Source organism: Podarcis bocagei (assembly GCF_964188305.1).
Source record: "Podarcis bocagei genome assembly, chromosome: 14".
NCBI lineage: Eukaryota > Metazoa > Chordata > Lepidosauria > Squamata > Lacertidae > Podarcis > Podarcis bocagei.
This window is the reverse complement of record NC_138139.1, coordinates 22861512-22882883: the sequence shown is the minus strand read 5'-3', so window position 1 is coordinate 22882883 and position 21372 is coordinate 22861512. Positions and strand designations below refer to the sequence as shown.

At 41.6% G+C, this 21372-nt stretch overlaps 1 protein-coding gene across 1 annotated transcript in view; it reads right to left on the bottom strand.

Annotated features, from left to right (window-relative positions):
* ADAMTS17 (ADAM metallopeptidase with thrombospondin type 1 motif 17) overlaps positions 1-21372 on the bottom strand; it is a 189044-nt gene that overhangs the window by 35787 nt on the left and 131885 nt on the right. Inside the window, 4 exon segments of the mRNA XM_081171354.1 lie at positions 303-462; positions 4560-4717; positions 13897-13977; positions 20430-20504. Of these exon segments, the coding sequence (XP_081027480.1) occupies positions 303-462; positions 4560-4717; positions 13897-13977; positions 20430-20504 (474 nt within the window).

The following is a 21372-nucleotide window of genomic DNA, read 5'->3' as shown; positions in this document are numbered from 1 at the left end:
CACTTGGGGCCTGCTTGCAGGTTTCCCAGAGGCATCTGGCTGGCCACTGTGAGAACAAGATCCTGTACTAGATGGGCCACTGGCCTGATCCAGCAGGGGCTCCTCTTATGTCCTAGGACTGATCCCTGGTATCTCCTGCTTAAAAGATTTTGGATAGCATGGTTGGAAATACCTCTTTGCCCAAGACCTTGGAGATACACTATCAGTGAGACAAAGACAGCTGCAAGGTTGATTTGTTCTGCAGACCTTCTACACTAATGGACCACCTTAGATAAATTATTTTAAACAAACAAAATCTTTACCTCCTCCACACTGCACACTACAACCTTCCCATCCGCTATGGGTCCATATGTACAAGGAGTCCTGATGATGATCTGGCTCACTTCTGTTTTCAGCAGAGTAGTTCACAGGAATGGTGTATTCGTAGTGGATCCCATAATTCTGGTCATGGAATAACAGCACCTAGTTGAGAGAGCAGGAGACAGACAGTTGCTGAGGCTGGCATGTGTGGGGTGGGGAGGCAAGACAAATAAATGGAAATCACCAAAATGGCAAAGCAACCAAAAATAATATTAATAAAAGGTTTAGGTCAAGGGATTTATGAGTGAAATATAAACAACACGGTCTACTTCCGGGGAGTAGAAGCCCTTGGTTGCAAATCCATCTCCACAGAGGAGATCATCTGGAAGGAAAGGATGTTTGATCTACTGTAAAACTATGTGTCTATAAAAACCTTGAAACCTAGATTTAAATTTATTTAGTTATAAAAATATTTATATGCCACAATTCATTAAAAAGATCAGAATGGTTTACAACAATTATACATAAAACCATGAAATAAGAACAATATTAAAAAGTTAAAATCAGTAATCACCTAACTATTATGGAAAGATATATTCTAAATCACCCACATAAGCCTGTATTTCTTGTGATGCTGCAGGGGTGCTGAGCTAGCTGAGAATGAAAGCAACCCTCTACCCTTGCTGTTGTCCTTCTAGCAACTGGCATTTGATGGCACTTTCTCTCTGAACTTAGAGGACAGTGTAATGCTTTAGAAACTGTGCATTGTAGTTTCATATTGTTTTATTGTCCTCATTATATGCGGTGCCAATCTGGCAGGGAAAAGGCAGCTTGTAAAGGCCTATAAATAAATAAGATTATACCTTTAATGTGAAACTTGCAGTCTCAACTCCCCACACCTTCCCCAAGTTTGCTTCTGGCAACTCAGCTAGAAGTAATTACGACTGCAGGAAATGTGAAAACCAACCAAGCTTACTCTTAAAGCGACTCATTAATGATTCTGTTGAATTAAGATGCCATTGACTGTACAAGTTTAAATTTGTTTGGGAGGGTTCAGGTGTGCTGGAAGGTGTGCTAGTACTTGGAACAGGTTGGAATGAAGACGGGAAGGCCAGGGGGATGGGCGGGCAAGCAGGCAGGTGACACTGTATCTCATTGCAGTGAAATGGTACATGAGTTTATTGAAACAGCCGGAGGTATTAAGGAGCCCATTGAACAAATCAAGCCATAAATAAACATGGTAGTGTGTTGTCTAATGTGTGGTAGGGAACGGTGCCAACTAGAACTGATCTGCCCCTCTGACAGCTTGAGGCATCTGCTACTGCTTAGACTTTGTGGAATGAGACAAAATAGGTAAAATCAAATGCTGCCTTTATAAGGTTGCACAGAGAAGCTAATGAATACCGCCCATGTAAGAGTGGAGGCTGCTCCATTAGGGGAAATGGAGCACTACTCCAACAACCATAGTCTTCCCTTAGTACAGGCATAGGCAACCTTTGGCCCTCCAGATGTTTTGGACTACAATTCCCATCATCCCTGACCACTGGTCCTGTTAGCTAGGGATCATGGGAGTTGTAGGCCAAAAACATCTGGAAAGCCGAAGGTTGCCTATGCCTGCCTTAGTAGGTCTCAATTGCTCGCCTTCTTTATTACCTCCCATTGCCCCCAGCCTCTGATTTCTCAGAGGTAAGTCATCTCTAAACACTGAAGTTCAGGCTAGCTGTTTATGCCCCAGGCCTGGTCCTGACAGTGTGCTAATCCACTGCTGCTTAATTGTTTTGTTTAAGGTTGGGTGTTAAGTGTTAAGTGAAGGTGCTGAGGGCTGAGAGTACTCCAGCAAACATCTGCTTTGGTCTGGTAGATCCTGCCTTCATGAAGACGTTCGGCCAGATAACCCTTGAGGCCCTTCCAGTCCTTTTAATTCTATGAAAGCAGGCACTCATCGCCTTAAAAACTTTTTTGTGTGTGCCGATCTGTACGAAAACAGACAAATATCTTTTGCAAGATGGGGAGAAATAAAAGACACATCTGTAGCTACAGAAGGAGCTTTATTAGTCTGAGTTGGAAGCCAAAGCTAAGACAAACCAGACAATAAGCTATAGTTTTAAAGCTTTTTGCAGGATCCAAAACACTCGGCACTCGCCAGCACAAGACGTGAAGCCCCACCCTGCTCTTATTTAAGCAAACAAGATGCTAACGACATTGCTGTACAGCTCGGAGGAAGCCGTCGTATTTGGAAGCATCTCGTGGGCTGAGATGGCCTCCAGTTGCCAAGTGGAGGTCTGAAGGAGATCTAGCTACACAAACACTCATTTATCCAAGGAACATAGTTACAGTAACATATTTGGAGAAATGCCTTGGGTATTTAAAGGAGGGGGGGAAAAGAGGGGGGAAAGGCAAGCTCCTTCTTTAAAAAAGAAAAGGAGAGAGAGAGAGAGAGAGAGAGAGAGAGAGATCTTTATTATCTCAATCTGGGAACAAGGCTAGAGAATCTAAGGGCCCATATGAAATAGATTTCATGCCATTGTTTGGCTGTGTGGGTAATTGGGTTTCAAACGGAGGTCAAGATGTCTTCACTCAGGTGATTTGCGCTTTGTGAGTCAATGCTGTTCTAACAGTCTTCAGAACAAGTGGTTTTCAAACTGCATTCCAGGGAACCCTGAGGACCCTCGGAAGCTGCAGAGGCCCTCAGTGAGAAGATTGGTAATGGGGAACAGGTTTCCCTGAAAAACAACCTGTTAGGTGGTCACGAGTCCTACATCACAAAGAACAGCCCTCCCTTTGAAGGACTGTCAGAGGACAGCCACCCCACCACTTTGAAGGCACTCCATATTTGAAGAGCTGCCAGGTATGGTTTAACAATTAAGAACATTAACAAATCTACAATTTTATGATTCTAAGGGAGAACATCAAGGGCCTTGAAGATGCCCATCAAACATTAACAGCACTTGGACAGCAGAATGAGCAGGGACAACACTCACCTGGTCATGGTCCTCATCCAGGAGGTTGAGATGTATTTCTAATTATTGTAATTACTGTACTGTACTGTACTGCATATGGATTAGTATTAGCATATTTTATTTCTGGTAATGTAATCCTTGTTTTTTCTTTTGCAAATATATCAGTGGCTAAATTGCAGCCAACCTAGGACTCGTTTATCTTCCTCTGCAATGTGCAACTGCAGAGGACTGTGGGGACACGTTGGACTGTGGTCCCTTGTGGGGCAGAGATAAGGCAAAAAGGCCTAGTGAGTGTCTCGCATGAACCATATGTTCATATGCTCCAGAATCTTTCCATGATACACTGGATTTCTGTGGCATATGCTCACCAGGCAAATGAATGTGGAAAGGGTTCCTTGAAGTCAGAAAGTTTGGAAACCAATGGCGCTTCCCAAGTGTTTTTGACTACAACTCCCATTAGCCTCAACTAGCAATGACCAATGATCAGGAATGATAGTAGTTGCAGTCCAAAACATCTGGAAGGCAACAAGTTTAAAAGACTGGTTTAAACAATGTTGGCTATTCTTCCTCTTTATTATTATTATTATCAATTTAAGCTGCTTTTCAGTCAGGTTACTGAAGTTGCAAACAATAAAAGCCACATATTAAAAACAATAAATAAATAATAATAATATCAAATCATGAAAAACACATAATTAAAGTCCCAGACATAAATATAGCCATCTGTTTTGCTTTTTCTGGAATATAAATTACAATCAGCTCACATCTCTCATATTATAGCTATCATTGCTGGCTTATCATTAATTTTCAGAACTCTTTTGGGTGCTCTGCTTTTCCTTTGCAGATATCTTCCATTAAAAGAAGCTTAAGTTTGATATAACAGTTCACATAAATGCCCCCCCCCCGTATCTATGGTTTAGTTTTGGAACTAACCCTACCTACTAAATTTCTATTGCACCCTTCCTGCAAGGAGATCATGGTGTTCAAGATAGGCTTGTCCCATTTTAACCTCACAACAGCCCAGACAAGTACATTACCCTTTGCTCAAGTACATTACCAATTGCTCAGTGTTACCCAGTTTCATGGCCTATCCAGAGAATTAGAACCCAGATCCTCCTTTTCCAATTTGAATATGTTACAAACTACACCACACTAGTTTGGAGGCTTCTATCTGTCTTTGATGCCTGCATGTCAGTTACTCTTGTAACTGAAGAAGGAAGTAGTTAATACTGAACACCCAAAAAACAATTCTACCATGATGAAACACTGAAAGCAGACAATGAAAAAGCATCAAATTACCATCAAGTGGAGTGGTATTTTAGTTGGTCCTTTGGCTGAGATTTTCTCCCATAGACCTCTTCTCACATACCGAACAGTGGTTCCTGCAATCTGAAACTCACCAGGAAGTTCGATTTTCCAGTCACTGTTAATGGATTTCTTACTGGAATCTTTCAAAGCTGGAAAGAACCAAACAGCATGGGATGAAACAGAAAGCAAATACCTCACCAGAGAGAAACTGCTGTTGTCCAATTTCATTTAGGTTGACAGATGTTCCTTTTCTGGGTCCTAAGAGATTATCCTAAGTGTTCCTCATTGTCATGTCTCAGCCAGGGGATTCCTCATCAGAGGATGACCTGAGGTCCAGCATTACAAAAAAACACAAAATCAGGCTCTATTGTATGGCAAGGAGCCAGGATCCTTAGATGAAGCTGAGGAGGAGTCATTTGCATCATAAGTGAATTCAGCCTCTGGCGTTGAGGCCAAACAAGTGCTAGTCCAAGGGAGAGATGGCACCTCAATCACAGGCCTCCATACAAATGTGTATGAAGACGTGTATATTGCAGGGAAATGGCCATAAAACACTTATATTAGTGAAAATATATAATATTTAAATATATTAAAATGAGACAGCCTGCTTGCAAATGTGTGTGTGTGTGTGTGTGTGTAAATAAAAAGAAAAATTGCTTATAAAAATATATATGTTAGATAAATTTACACAAAGATGCTGATAAATTTTCACGAGGGCTTTTTAAAAAAATCACAATCTACTGTGGAAATGTGGAAAACTGACGACTGGGAAAATGAGAAACAGAGAGAAATACAAAACGACAGATTCATCCAGCCCCAGTAGAAAGAATTAATGATGGACAAGCCCTGTTAAAATTGATGTGGAATTGAACCCAACCAAAGAAGCTATTTATCAAAATAAGAATAAGGGTCAAGAAATAGCTTGGTTTCTGCAGGCCCAGCTATGAACCCTTTTCATTATCAGAAGTGCAATGAAATCTGAATTCCTCACTCAATCCACCCATCATTTGGACCCCAACCTGTATCATCTGGGAGATACTTCCATGACAGATCTATCCCCTCTATTACCTGGCTGTGGCTGTATGTAGGACTTTCCTTATTTCCTTATTTGGGCTGCTTCTATGGCAGTTTTAGGGATGGTGGTGGTGGGAGCAGCAGCTGCTAGAGCCAGGTAGAGGGGTGGGTGGGGGTGGAAATGAGTATGGTAGTTATGCATCCTACTTTGCAAAGGATAGTCCTTTATTTCAGTGGCAAGGAACATTTTTCCAACCTGAAGGCTGCATTCCAGCAGTGGGTGAGGAAAGAGGCAAAATATGGGTGGAGAAATGGATGCGAGTTTTACCTTTTGTACAATAGGCAACATTCCAGTCATGCAAAAGTTAGAGGTTTCTAAGCACACACCTCTCCACCCAGGCAAGCAAAACTGCATTCCAGTTGGGCCAAAACATTTGAGTAGGGTCACTGACAGGTGTGTCCTAGGGAGGTTAGGACTAGGGAGAATCCAAAGAGCCATACAGAGAGGACTACGGGGCTGCCTTTGTCTCTGGGCTTGAGGTTCCCCTGCTTTATTTGAAAGGCTGTCCAGTCTAAGTCTTGTTTAAAGGTTTTAAAAATCCTAAGGAGGAATGAGTACACAGGCTTTGAAGTTGCCCATCTACGGCTAGCAGCACCTGGACAGCCGACTGAGCTGGCACACAGGTCACCTGGCTCATAGTCTTTCCCCTATATAGCAAGATGTATTATACTGGTATTTAAATTATATTACTTATTTCTACATGTGCATCTATTAGAACGTCTTTCCTATTTTTCAGGGAGCAGAGGTTTCTTCTTCAGCTCAGATGACAATGCTTGCTTCAGATAAAGCCAAGGACTTGCAAAAGTTGGCAACATCACTACAGAATATGCAAATCCCTAATATGTCTATTCCACCCTGGGCTCCTTTGGGAGGAATATAAATTGAATAAAGTGAATATTATGCAGAGGGAAATATATTCATCTTCATGCCACCAAACATGTATTATGCTAAGCTCTCCTCCAGATCACCGGTAGCAATGCAAATGGTGAAAAATGTAATCAAGTACGTATCATTTGTAGACTGAAAGCAACAAATATCAATCATATTCGCTGGATTGATTTTCATTCTGAACATGGGACAAATAAGTGAACACTGGCAATTTCTGTTCCCATTTCAGTTTACCCTAACCCTATTGCATAACCTTAATCATGTTGCCTGGACAGACCTGAAAAAACTTTATAATCATTATTGATATGGCACCTTTTAAATTAAGCTTCTCATTACTTTAACTGCAGCTCCTGATTTAATTAAACCACTCAAAGCTTATATAGCCCGAAAGCCAACAACTATATTTATCCATGTCTGGCTCTTTGAAACATCTCTTTTCCTCCTGGATATGAATTGACCCCATTGGTCTGTCTTCCAAGCTTGTGTCAAAGTCCAGTCTTTTGCTCAATTCAGACTCCTTCCAATTCACTTCCCTGCTTTATGGATACAAATTATAAGGCATTTCCTGTTCAAGGTAGTTTGCAACGGCAACTAAGCCAGGCGGCGTGGGATGGACGTAGGAGGAAAGAAACTGCTCCCAGCAAATGGAACATCAATTCAACGTGAAGCTGGGTTCATTTCCAATGCGCCCTACCCAGTCCACAGTGGAAACAAGACCTCCTTGGCCTAAGCTTTGAGAGTGTAATTAGCTCCAGCCCTCACTCCAAGCTTAAACACAGCTATGTTTGCACAAACCTGAGGCCTTATTAAAGTTACAGTGGCAGGAAATTGTAGTACTTTGATTTCCTAATTATTCTGCTTACCCTGTTGGATTCTTGCCCATGTTCTGCTGCAAGGCTTTGATAACAAAGCAGTCAATCTCTGAGCTCAGAGGCAGCAGTACACTTTAGAATGAACAGGGAAGTCAGTCAGCAGGCCCTGCCCATGTAACAGAGTGAGGCAAAATGCCCACAGGATTTAACTGACATGCAGTTTCTCCCCAGTCTTGTATGTAAGCATGGTAGCCATAGCTGATCAAAAATTCCATGCATTTGAGCAGGTGGGCTATGTCCTGCCATCCACCCCATGCTCTGCATGGAAACCAAGGAGGATGGTAGAGAAAGGAAATCTTAGAAATACGAATGAGCAAATCTATCAGTTATCAGCTTTCGTTCCATTCTCCACATTTCCACACCATTTTATTTTCCTGTGCAAAGCCTTCAGTGTTTTAAGATGAATTCTCCTAAGATACACATTCTTCTGTGCAATTTTGCCAAATACACATTTTTGTAAACCAGTTTTCCTCAATTTTCACTAATATATCCATTTTCCTGTACACTTCACCTAGCATAATATGCAGTTTTGTACACATTACTTGGCAGAAGAACTGTACAGTGGACGCTCAGGTTGCGAACATGATCCGTGTGGGAGGCACATTCGCAACCTGCAGCACCACATCTGTGCACGCGCGGGTTGCGCTTTGGCGCATGCACAAAGTGCAATTTAGTGCTTCTGCGCATGCGCAAGTGCCGAAACCTGGAAGTAACCCATTCCGGTACTTCTGGGTTTGGCGTGGTGCGCAACCCAAAAACACGCAACCTGAAGCGTCTGTAACCCGAGGTATGACTGTACTGCAAAATGTGAAGTGGTGCAAATTTTGAAGGATGGCTCTGCTCCACTTCACATACAGCGGTAACTCTGGTTATGAACTTAATTCATTCCAGAGGTCCGTTCTTAACCTGAAACTGTTCTTAAACCTGAGGTACCACTTTAGCTAATGGAGCCTCCCATTGCCACTGGTGAACAATTTATGTTCTCATCCTGAGGTAAAATTCTTACCTGAGGTACTACTTCCGGGTTAGCGGAGTCTGTAACCCAAAGTGTTTGTAACCCGAGGTGTTTGTAACCCAAGGTACCACGTATTGTTTCAGAAAGTACAAATTAAATGTGCACTGAACTGAATTTCTTCCCCACCCCAACACAAAAATACAGAGAGCTTTGCTTGAGGGAGCTCTCCATTCCTCCTCAGATCTCTGCCAGCCCCCAGCAGACCAGTAATACTTTTTGCAGGCTAGTAACTTTTGTAGCATTTCCTCTCTCTTCCCATGCCCCATCTCCATCCTGATCCTGGACTGAAACATAGCGGCCCATCTTTGCTACTACCACTGTGGTATCCACATGTAAGCTATCATCTAACTGGGGGGAAAGATAGAGGGATTCAGAAAAAGGCTTTGTGGCTGCCAGGCAAACTGCAAGCAGCAATTCCCAGTCATTTCCACTTGGTCCAGCTGGGGTTTTATTGGAGCAGAATAAAAGATTTATTTGAATATGGGCAGGGCAACTTTATCAGCATGGTTCCAAAGCCTGTTTTTTTGGACATATCAGTGAGCAAATAGCAAAAGAAGAAAAGGGTGTGTTTTAAGAAAGTTTGTTGCTGTTGCTTTAAAAAAACGTTACGATAGCAATGTTATCAACATAGGACAAAGAGACATCCCTTCAAAACACACACACACACACACACACACACAGAGAGAGAGAGAGAGAGAGAGAGAGAGAGAGAGAGAGAGAGAGAGATATTTTGGCAGGCACATCTAATACACAGACCCATTGAATATGATTATAGCAACAGCAAGCAAAACCACTGTATGATTTTTCACACTCAGGATAAAGTCAGATGGAATAATTTCAGCGCAGTGGGGTTGTTCTGAAAGCACCTTTGCTGTATTCAGTCTGAAAAAAAGACAAAACTAGAGCCCTAAAAGGAAAAAAAAAGAAAAAAAGATCTGCACATCAGAAGCATAAACAGGATCTGTGTTGGGCTGATTAGCTGGCCCATCATGATGCCAACCCCCCTCCCCCCAAATTTTTGCCATCCCATTCTTGGAGCACTTTTGACCTTTACTTTTAAAACAACAACAACTGTACACTTCATATTATAAAGACATTTACTCCTTATACATCACACCTATTTTAATTAATTTCCAACAGATAATTTTTTACACAAACATCTTTTGTGTATCAGCATGCATTACTAGGAGCTAGATGGTTAAAATTCCTTACTAACTATGGTAAAGGTAAAGGGACCCCTGACCGTTAGGTCCAGTTGCGAACGACTCTAGGGTTGCGGCGCTCAACTCGCTTTACTGGCCAAGGGAGCTGGTGTACAGCTTCTGGGTCATGTGGCCAGCATGACTAAGCCGCTAACCAGAGCAGTGCATGGAAACGCCGTTTACCTTCCCACCGGAGCGGTACCTATTTATCTACTTGAACTTTTCAGTGTGCTTTCAAACTGCTAGGTTGACAGGAGCTGGGACCGAGCAACGGGAGATCACCCTGTTGCAGGGATTGAAACTGCTGACCTTCTGATCAGCAAGCCCAAGAGGCTCAGTGGTTTAGACCACAGCACCACCCATGCGACTAGGAACTAGATGGTTAAAACTCCTTACTAACTATGGTAGTGCTCAGTAATCCATCCTAAGCATGACGGTGAACATATGACAATGCACACATATCTTAGTTGGTTTTTTTGCTATGTGTTTAATTTGTAATAATCCCCTGTTTAGGGAAGTTTTAATGTATTTTAAATCTTTTTTTGGAAGCCACCCAGAGTGGCTGGGGAAACCCAGCCAGATGGGAGGGGTATGTATGTATGTATAAATAAATAAATATTATCTTTTGGCCTGTAAATTGCAAATTGCATTTGTTTGGCTGCAATTTAGTGGCTGTTCTGTGATTGTAATAATAATAAATAATTGAACTATCTATCTATCTGACAACAAATTATTGTAGAGATAAATGAATATTGAAGCACTCAGCCTTTTTTTTTAAAGGACCAACCACAGAAAAAGGACTGCCACCTAGGCCAGCTTGCCCTGCAGATGCAATTTGAGCTACATTATGTCTGTCTTCACCCTAAGTGACATCTGACAAAGCTCAACTGGCAGTAAGCATCCAAATTAATCCAACCAAGACAAATAAAAATGCTGGCTTCCAAAAGCAGGACTTGCAATGCCCCAGAACACTGGCAGTCATTGTTCTCCAAAGCTTTGCTATGTCAAAGTCTTCCGTGTAGGCGTAATTTTAGTCCACAAAACTGGCTGCCGGGTAAGCAGAAATGAAAGCAGTAGCAGGCAAGAGATCAAAGAATGGCACACTGTAATCTTGGATGCTACTCAGCCTCCTGGAGGAGACAAACCTGAAAAAAATGCCGTATTTGTTGTAGAATGCAGCTTCCTGAGCATCCCAGCTCCCATCTTAAAAATGACAAGTCTCTAGCTCTTATAGGTGTGAAATAGGGCTGGGTGGGTGCAGGCAATGCCTAGACTGGAGAAATCACAAAAGCTAGAGAGATGGTTGACCATTTCTATTGATCTGAGGCTTCTTGCATAGACAAAAAGAACAGCAAATGTGTTGACCTGCGTAATCCAAGGTTGCAGAATTTTCTTTGGTATTCAATTTTGTCACCATCTCCCCAAAAACATAGCATATCTCTGTCACCTCAGGGTTTACTCACATTTGCAACTGCCCCAACTGACAGCACAGAAAGGGCTTTGATCAGCCATGGGACATAGAGGAGATCACACACAAGTTAAGACAAGCATTTTGATGTGCAGCCTGTATCATAGCCATTTATTTATTAGGAACATTTTGCTCCTTTAGAAAGCTCAGAAGGGCAGATGTGGTGCTTCCACCTATGTATTGATGAACCCCACACTTGCTTAGCTTCACCATTGTTTGAGGATTACAAGCTCCTAGAGTCTAGACCAATCCCCTTGTAGGGATTGTAGGTGACAGTGCAACTGAACCGAAAGAACACCCCCTGCCCTGTTTATTATCATAAATTTATGTAATATATTTGAATGCCCCCTTTTCAAGAAAAATCTTCCAAAAGCCAGCCGTGCATCAAACATGCAAGAAAACACAGTTTAAGGCAATAACATACCCTCTCTCTCCCACATACACCCCAATACAATATTTCAAAGCATTACTAAAATTGAAGGAGACCAATTCTAAACCAGCATATTAAAAATATCAAAATCAGGCAGAGCAGAAGTCAGGAAGTTCTGTAGCTCACATCTAATCAGTTGCTAAAGGCAGTGGTAAGAAGGCAAAGTTTTACTTAAGGCCCGTTTGAAACCCATAAGGGATGCGGCTTGTTTGCTGTCACATGGAATTGCATTCCACAGTTATGCACCCTTTCCCATTGCTCTGTCAAATTTGTAAGGTTCTTGGTGCAGGGACATGTCATCTTATTCTTACTCTGTAAAATTGTTGTGTACATGGATGTCAATAACCACACCCTATCATGGTGAATTCAGGTGGTGAGTGCAGACAGAAATGAAGCCAAAACAAGGAGGGAGGAACCAAAATATTTAGGGAGACCTCAACAGTTGTAGAACACAAAAAAGTGTTGCTGGTCTCTCTCTCTCTCCCCCCCCCCTTTATCCCCCCCAACCAAACCCCAGAGTCCAAGGGTGTCTGTTGGAGAAGTAAAATAGAAAACTTTTCTGTGGAGTGAATGGGGGAGTGGAAGGCTTGAGTTGCTTCAGTATCAGATGTGGCTCAATAGCCACAGAATGTTGAGTGGTAGTTGAAAAAGAATCACTTGAACAGGAGGGCATGACTGCCTTGTATTGTTAACAACAGCACTGAGCAGGGAGTGAGGAAAGGGCAGGGTGGCTACTTATACATTGAAGAAAGGAAGTAAGAAATGCATTGCCACAAAGGTGGGCACATATTTACACATGCTTATGTACAGATGCAAATTTAAAAATAACTACTATATTTGAAATACAAAGACTATAGCAGCGAGGACTAGGGCCAGGCAGCTTGTGTGCCTACTCAGTTTGCTGTCCAGGGTCAACTCTGAAACTCCTGCTCTCCTTTATTATGCTTCTTTTTATCTGTAAACTAGGAGGGATAACCTTTTAAACAGAGAATTCCCCCAAACACAGAAATACTCTCTGACAGTGCTTCAAAGAGAGGACACCTTGGCACCTCAGAAAACACTACAGCATCCTGATATAGGTACCAGCTTTCAGTAACAGTGGTACTGGTAATGATAATGTTTAGACAATTACAGTTGTAGCTATCACTGTATCTCTGCCTTGAGGCACTTTCCCCTAAAATCAGCTCACATTTATCAGTCCTAAAAAGAGCCCTTGGAACATTTGGGGATCAAAGAGCAATGGCACATGTCAGCTAGTTACAGAAGTCAACATTACCGTATTTTCCCCTCTATAAGATGCACCAGACCATAAGACACACCTAGTTTTTGGAGGAGGAAAACAAGAAAATAAATATTCTGAATCCCAGAAGCCAAAACAGCAAGAGGGATCGCTGTGCAGTGAAAGCAGCGATCCCTCTTGCTGTTCTGGCTTCTGAGATAGCTGCACAGCCTGCATTCGCTCCATAAGACGCACCCACATTTCCCCTTACTTTTTAGGAGGGGAAAAGTGAGTCTTATATAGCAAAAAATACAGTACTTCATCTCTTACTTTGAGTTGTATCCCAAGTTAGTTAAATTTGGAGCAGACCCATATAAATTAATATGGGATAGTTTCTGCCTCACACTGGGCCCATGAAAGGGTTAAGTTGAAGCAGCTTCAACAAGTCCCCTGGTTAGGATCTCATTCTCCTCCAGGGACTTGGAAGCACTTGTAGTCTTTGTTCTCTCCCAGGTTAGTACACTTCTTTCTTTTGGAAGAATGAAGATATAAGAGCAGGGAACATCTCTGGCTTCCAGGTCCCCAAACTCTAAGTGGTAAATCTTCCCAACAGGAAGATTCACACAATCTGCTTTCTTTCATTAACATGAGGATTGCATGTTTTGTTTCTGAGATTGTAACTAATTATTTTCTCTTGAAAACGATTTCGGAACCTCCTTTTTAAATCTTTCAGTTCACTGGATGGAAACATGTTTAAAGCCTCATTTCTGTGACTTCTGATGTTTTGTGTGTAAAGTCTTTTACTTCTTTAAAAAGCGTGGTTCATTTTAGCCTAAGCTTTTTTCCCTAGCAGACACATGTGAAAAGGGAGTGGATGGGAGTGGATACAATTCTTGCCCAGGTTTAAAACTGCTTGGGGCAACCAGCCATTGTGAATCCCTGCAAAAGGGAGACAAAGGGATCAGATGATTTCCCGATATCTCACCAAATCTCTCTCAATAATTAATGAAGTCAATGAACTTAGATCTATTAATTTTGATGGGTCTACTCTGAGTATTTCTTGGCTGGAGACAATTTGCTGTATTTCAGGATAGCAAAGGACAAACATAAACAAAAGGGTAAGATCAAGCCACCAGTTCGTTCTTTCTTTCTCTTTTACCCAGAAAACTGTGGGCAGGTTTATCCTCCATCACACGGATCCGTCGAGCCCCAGCTGGGATCACTGCTGCTTCAATGTAACCTGGGGCAAATGAAAAGGACACATTGATCATAGTATCTCAGAAAACAAATAAATAAGAAAATAGACACTGGGTACTTGTGATTTAACATATGAACTCCATAATTTATTTTTAAAAAGCCAATTCCAATTCACATTTTGAAATGTTATGATGTGGCATTCAAGTTTCATTGTCATGCAATATGACCTGAAGAGGAGGAAGAAAATATCTCTGGGTGCATCTTAAATGTGCTTCCACATCTGAGATTACGAGGAATAAAAGTCTAGTTTATTGATATACTTTGTGCATGTTGACATTATCAGAGACATGTCAGGTTGCTCCAGGAGCTGCAGATATAGGCTTATGATCCTAAATCAACAAACCTTGTTGACACAAGAAGCCCCCTGCTATTTCAGCTACACCTCCTTGACCAGATAATCCATTAGCTATTTTTGTTTGCAGGAAACTGCTTCATATATCTCTGCCTATAAGTAGGGTGGCAGGTTACCCACCTCTCAGCCTAACCTACTGCAAATTTGTTGTGAAGATAAAATGGGGGGAGAAGAAGCATGTGTGCCACCTGAGCTCATTGGAGGATGGGTGGGATAAAATTTTAATTAAGCAAAAAATAAGGAAGCAAAGTCTGTTTAAAAGAAATAGCAATTGTGCTGAAGGTCTTCAAATGATCAGGTTTGGGAGCTGAGCTCCTGCTCGTGTATATTGTACTCTTGCTGCATGCCTGGCATAGAGGAAGAGCTGGTGATTTAATAGTTTAACCTGTATGAATGACCTCTGGAAAAACAACAACCCTCAGGTATGCTTTTTGCAAAGGTCCAAGACCATTTGTTACTGATCACGGGCTTAAACAACAGCATCTGCATCAATCAAGTAATTGTTGGGTCAGCCCACTAGATGATATATTGCAAACCCTTCTTTTTCCAAACCTGTGGGGATCTCATGTTCATCTGGTCTTTGCTAGAGGCAACAAGCAGGAAAGTGATATGACCCAAGGGCACCTATTTCAATGTGCATTCTTAGTTTCCCCTTTTGTTCCTGTCTCACTCTCCTAACCCCAATCTGCATTTCCATGTCACCGGATCTCCCCACCTTGACTGCACATTACCTTTTTCATTTTCTTCTCCCCTCGTCAGGTTACCAAGAGAAGCAGCCTGACCCCACCCCTGAGGGAAAACTGAAAACACAGTGGTAGCAGGGATCTGTATAAAGACACCAGTGAAGGCCAGCTGGATGGATGCAGCAGTTTAGTGACCACAAAGCATGTTGCAATAATAATTGTCTTGCCATGTAGGGATGGACAAATGGGTCAATTTTCATTTCTTACCATTTCCCATTTTTTCCATTCTACACTACACTTCCATTATCAGTTTGCAAATTTTAAGCCCTCATGAAAATTCACCAGCATTTTATTACACCTTTTCTCTGATACACATTTTAACATGCAGTTTTGCCTAATGCAGTATATACATTTTTTAAATCAATTTTTCCTCCTGTGATGCACTTTCGTGTTTCCCCCACTAACATATGCATTTTTATCTGCATCTTGTCCTAATATATACATTAGTTAGGGAACAGCATTGCAAAATTCAGAGAAAAGAAAAATTCAGAGAATAGAAGTTTCTGTGTGCATTTTGTTCTGCAAAGTGCAAATTAGGCAAGTTCACATTAAAATTAAAGTTCACATTAAAATGTGAACTGAATAGGATTTCTTCCCCGTCCCCTACTTGCATGTAGTGGTGGGTTTTTGTTTAAATATGCTTTTACCACAATAATGTAGCCCATAATGGTCAAACCAAACAGACATTTGACATATAGTATGGTGTTGGTTTTTGGCGGGTTTTTTTAGTGTGCGCTGTCCAGTTCAAGACTTAAAATGATACTGCAGTCACCACACTCTCTAATGGCAAAAATCTTTTGCCAAAACTCATGCACGGACAAGCACACCCAACCAACAATGACTACCAGACATGAACACATAGGAGATGAGTGATTAATAACATGACACCATTACAAGAACATGACACACATGACAATCACACCCTCTCACCACCTTGGAACATGCCCCAAATCTACAATGTGTTTTCTTAAAGTTTTCTTATTGTTTTGTTTTTTAAAGAAAATTAATTCAAGTTATGTTTTGCCTGGCCCTGGCTCTCCAGGGCTTCCAAGCCAGATCCTTCTAAAATTGTGGCATCAAATGACTCAACCTGCTGGACAAATCCAACCAATTTCAACATTCAGAGGAAAGCAGGGAATCTACCACAGCAGAATAATTTCTCAAATGCAGGCCACTCCCCACATTACAAGAGAAAACCTCTTTATTTTTGGCCACTTTAAAAATGTAATTTAGGCAGGAAAGCCAAGCCATTTATTCATAAGCTTGATAAATGACCCAATTAATTTTATTTAAATGTAATTCCAATTCTGGTATTGGTTGCACTATTACTACAAATCATGATTGCTTTGCCTTTACTGGATCTTCTGTTTCAAAGTATGTTTGTCCACATGTAATATGTGGGAAAGCAACCCTTCAATGGAGTTTTTATTATCTCTGGCAAAATATCTGCACAACTACAAGCTTCTGGCCACAGTAGACATGATGTTCAATGCAGCATTGGCATCCATACTGGTCAAAGAAAGAAAAGCTGGTAGTAGGCACACACCTCCATTCTCCCATTTGGGGGAGGGCAATAGCAGATTTGGGGAGGGGTGTAATTTCATTTGGACCACAGAGGGAGGAAATGGGTAAGAATTCCTTCCTTCCAAGCGGGGGCCTCAACAACAACAAAAAACCCCACAGGTGCATTTTTATAAATTTCAATTGATGTGCTTGCTAATAATGCATTTAGCTGCTATTGTGTCTTCTTTGGTCCATAGGGCTCATTTCTTAGAGAAGCTCAAGTGCAATCAATATAGACTATCCAGAAGGCACCAGACACCGCAGTGCAGTTGTGTCGTTTCACAATTGCCTTGGACCATGGCTGGCTGAACTCCCATAGAACTGTGTTTCCATGGACTATGCAAGAATTATGGCATATAGATTTAGTGGCTAAAGAGCATGACACCTGTGGTTTGCTCCAGTTTCAGCCATAAACTCATTTGCTGACCTGGGGCAAGCTTCAATGCTTCAGCCTCCCATGGACAATATGATAACAACAATGCATAGTATAGTATGCAGAGCTCTCAAACGTTAGCTCTTTAAAGCTATTGCCCAATTTCAGATCTAGCATACAGCTGAACATATAAAATGTGGATGTAGCAATTGGATGATTGACAACACCTGCAGGTGAAAACAGCTAGAGAATTGGGATAGGCTGGTGCTCTCTGTTGGGTTTCTTAAAGTGCAATATGTGAAGCAGCTGGCCACCAATAGAGGTACAATTCTCCTGAATCTAATTTCTTGAAGGGCTCATGGTAAAACTCTTGGGCATGTTCCTTTGGACAAAAAAATAAAAAAAATGGAGATTTTAGCAACAACAGATTACAGAAATCTAATCCGGTTGCAAATTCAATAAATCTACTACGGATACATGCAAACTCATTTCCACTATTGCTCTCTTGAGCTTTGGAATTCATTCATTTGTTGCTTCGCAAGGGATTAATAAATTAATGGAAATAAGCTTGCCAACATTTGAAAAAACCCTGCATCCCTTAATACCTTTTCCATTATATGCAAGCCACATTTCCTTCAGCACTTAGTACCTGCAGTTTCTCCACCAGAAAGGTCAACAAGTCTCATTGACTTTGAGCAACTTAAGTCCCATTGCCAGAATTATGACATCCCATATTTTCAACAGCATCCAGCCTATTCTTCTAGGCTCTGATGATTCAGGTTTGACAGTATCAACTATATGCAGTTGTGGGATGGTACCATTGTCTACATGTCCTGTCCATCCATCCATTAACGTGAGAGCACTTTTGTTCTAAGGACGATACTTTGAAGGAGCACCTCATTATTTGATAATTCATAGCACTGTACACAAGCATGCTCCACCTCGGGAATAGCGCTCTGTCTTTTTGGCGTGCAATGATCTTTCTGGATAGCCTGCATTACATCAATGCTTCAGGAATGCAAAGCTGCGATTGAAGAGAATCCTGCATATAAATTATATGGTAGAAGTCAAATTAGAGGAGACACCTGAGCAGAGATAGAGGAAGGGAGGGATAAAGGGAGAACCAAGACTTTCGTCACCATGAAGATTAATATGTGAAGGGTAGCCTGTTGTAGCTTCACCAAGAAGGCTAGAAATAAGTACCGGAGAGAGGGTGGAGGAGGAAGCAAGGTTGTTGAAGTATTTCTATTACTAGGCAAAGCTGTTTTCCTTAGCCAGCCAAAACCAGATGTTGGTGTGATTTTCAGTGAGGAAGCTGGTATGGATCTTTCTGGAAAGTGATCTCTTCAGTGAAACAGATATTATATAGTGGCTGTAAGTGCTGCAAAACTTGCAAATAACTTTCCTTTCTACCTCATGTTACAAGTTGTGTGGGTCAAAAGAAAAACCCATTTCTAAATAAGCCTTATTGCACCAATGTAGGATACAAAAGTTCTGGCGCAACATTAAGAGAAACTTCCAGTAGAGCAGACCCACCCACAGCGGCTTTGCGCATGTGGGACTGCCTGTAGTCCTACCCTGTGTGCGTCCATGGGGGGGACGGAACAGGGATAAGCAATATAAGCTTAGAAGGTTGCTGAATGGAGCATTTGGACAGGCGCATGCTGCATTTGTGCTGTGGGAACTGCTCTGGCTTTCAATCAGCCACCTTGTTCAAGGTCTTGCTAATATATAAATTCTGAACAATTCAGGACAAGGTTACCTGAAAGACTACCTGCTCCTCTGTAGGCCTGTAAGATCACTTAGATCTGGGGAAATTACAGTATATCAAAGGGTGGTGACCTGGAAACAGGCATTTTCTGCTTTTGCCTGTACTGCGGAATGCCCTTCCCCTCTGCCAAATGTGATACAGCAACCATCAGAGGCGTCAGACGTCTTGTGATGACTTGTCTTTTTGCCTTGGCTTTCCTCGACCCATAAGATCGGGTCTTGTTTTAAGAGGAATCCCCTGAATCTTTGTTTTATTTGCTTTTATACTTTTTATTGGTTTTATGTTGTATTTTTGTTTTAATGAACAGTGTTCTATATTGCATATCGTGCTTAGAGATTTAAAAAACATTAAGCGGATTTAGAAAAGCTTTTAAATAATTAAAACAAATAAGGAGCATGCGAGTATAAGCTGATGTGGTCCTGACAACTAGCAGTCCAACATCTGGAAGGCAACAGGTTCCCATAATGCTTCTTTTCCCCTTTTCCATTCAATATTCCAGCTCACTCCCACACATTTTTAGACCCCCAAATGGGGATATAGAAGATTGGTTGTGTGTCCTTGAGCAAAGTGCACCCCCTCCGTTGCTGCTCCCTGCTAGGCATTGTGTAAGCTTCTCACCTGTGTGGCAGATGCATAGAATAAGAGATGGTGCACTCAAACTTTAGTGAGGACTATAAACTCACTGGGCTGCTCAGGTGAAAGGCATAAACTCAGTGGTGTAGTTGTCAGGGGTCAAGGCAGGCGGAGGATCAAAGATACGCTGCTATTTCTCCAGCAGTGTCCCTGTCTCAAGCCAATCAGCATGAAAGGGGAGCTCTTTACCCACTGTACGTTCCAAAGCTAAGCATTTAGGAACACTGAAAACATACGGTGTGCAAGTTCTGTTATGTACAATGGAACATCACAGAAGACAAAGAGCAGTATGTGCTCAGAAAATAGTAGATCTAGCTAAAAGGGAACCCAAGGAGATCAGCACTGATTATTACAATTCATCCCTCATTATTTTTATTGTTTATGGAAGCTTTTAATGTTTGACGGCCTACTGTATTTTAATATTTTGTTGGAAGCCACCCGGAGTGGCTGGGGAAACCCAGCCAGATGGGCGGGATATAAATTATTATTATTATTATTATTATTATTATTACTACATTATTGTATAATCTTAGAAGGGGCATGGATGTGAGAGTGTGTGGCTGTGACTATCACAAAAGAAACCCGCACCTTTGACAATGCCACTTCACTACTGCATAATCTAGCAATTTACCCTATTTGTTCTATAAGCCTTTACAGCTGAAACACAGCCAACTCTAAAAGTTAAGCGTTACATCAGAAAGACCAAGGCAAGAAGCAAGGATAATGAATTTCCCAAGATGTGATTTTTCACATAGGACAGCCAAAAGATCCTTATAAAGAAGGGATTTGTGTATTTTGGTTGCAATCTTGGCAAGTCGTGCTGAATGTAGATGCAAAAGGCTTTCACATTTATCAACAGCTCTTCCTTCCTTCCTTCCTTCCTTTAGAAAAATACCATTTCCATGTTTGGATCCAACCAGAGGAGAGAGAGAGAGAGAGAGACCCAACACCAAACAGCATCTACCCCAGAAGCACCACACAGAGCAACCAGGCTTCTTACACGAGAAACACTTGGGGACTCCCTTTGCCTTTGCCATCACACACGTGGAAACCTTCTTACATTGACTATTGGATACTGAGAAAAAGAAAGGAATTGGCATGGGTTTAGTTACAACACTCACTCTGTTTTCATGAGTCAGCAGTCACAAAATATGAGGTCATTCAGTGGAGCCCAGTGTGCAGATATTACACAGTTTCATTCCAAATAGCTTTTTGCTATATCCAACAAAGTGCATGCAAGTGTATCTCTAAGCAGAGGTGTGTCACCAGCATTCAGCAGAATTGTGCAATATAAGTAAAATTTATAACATGCTGCATTTTAAAAAATGAATTATTTTCTTATAAAATTTAAATATCTGACCAAGTTCAATTATAACTTTTACATTTATATATTTTAAATATGCAACACAAGTCAAGTCAAGTTTTATTGCGGCCAAAGCCAGTGACACTAAACACCACAAGATCAGACAACAAGAAATCAGCAACAACCTCAGAAAAGAAAAAAGGTTATGCAACACATTTTATTATAACAACACATTTTATTATAGCATAAAATAAAAGAGCAGCAATTAACATTGCGTGCCCAGCCACAGTTCCCCCTCCCGGCGCGCCTAACTGCTGAGTAAAATAAATGGACACAACAACTGTCTGGGATTTAAATGGCCACAACATTATTGATTTCAGCTGTAGGAAGCTTTGGCATAGGCATTGGGCGTGTATCCCTCTCAGCCCCCCTGCTGGGGGAACTGAGGCATGACAGGGTCTATTTGGGGGTGGATCCACTGCAAGGGATGTGGGTGGCGCTGTGGGTTAAACCACAGAGCCTAGAACTTGCCGATCAGAAGGTCAGCGGTTCGAATCCCTGCGACGGGGTGAGCTGCCATTGCTCGGTCCCTGCTCCTGCCAACCTAGCAGTTTGAAAGCACGTCAAAGTGCAAGTAGAT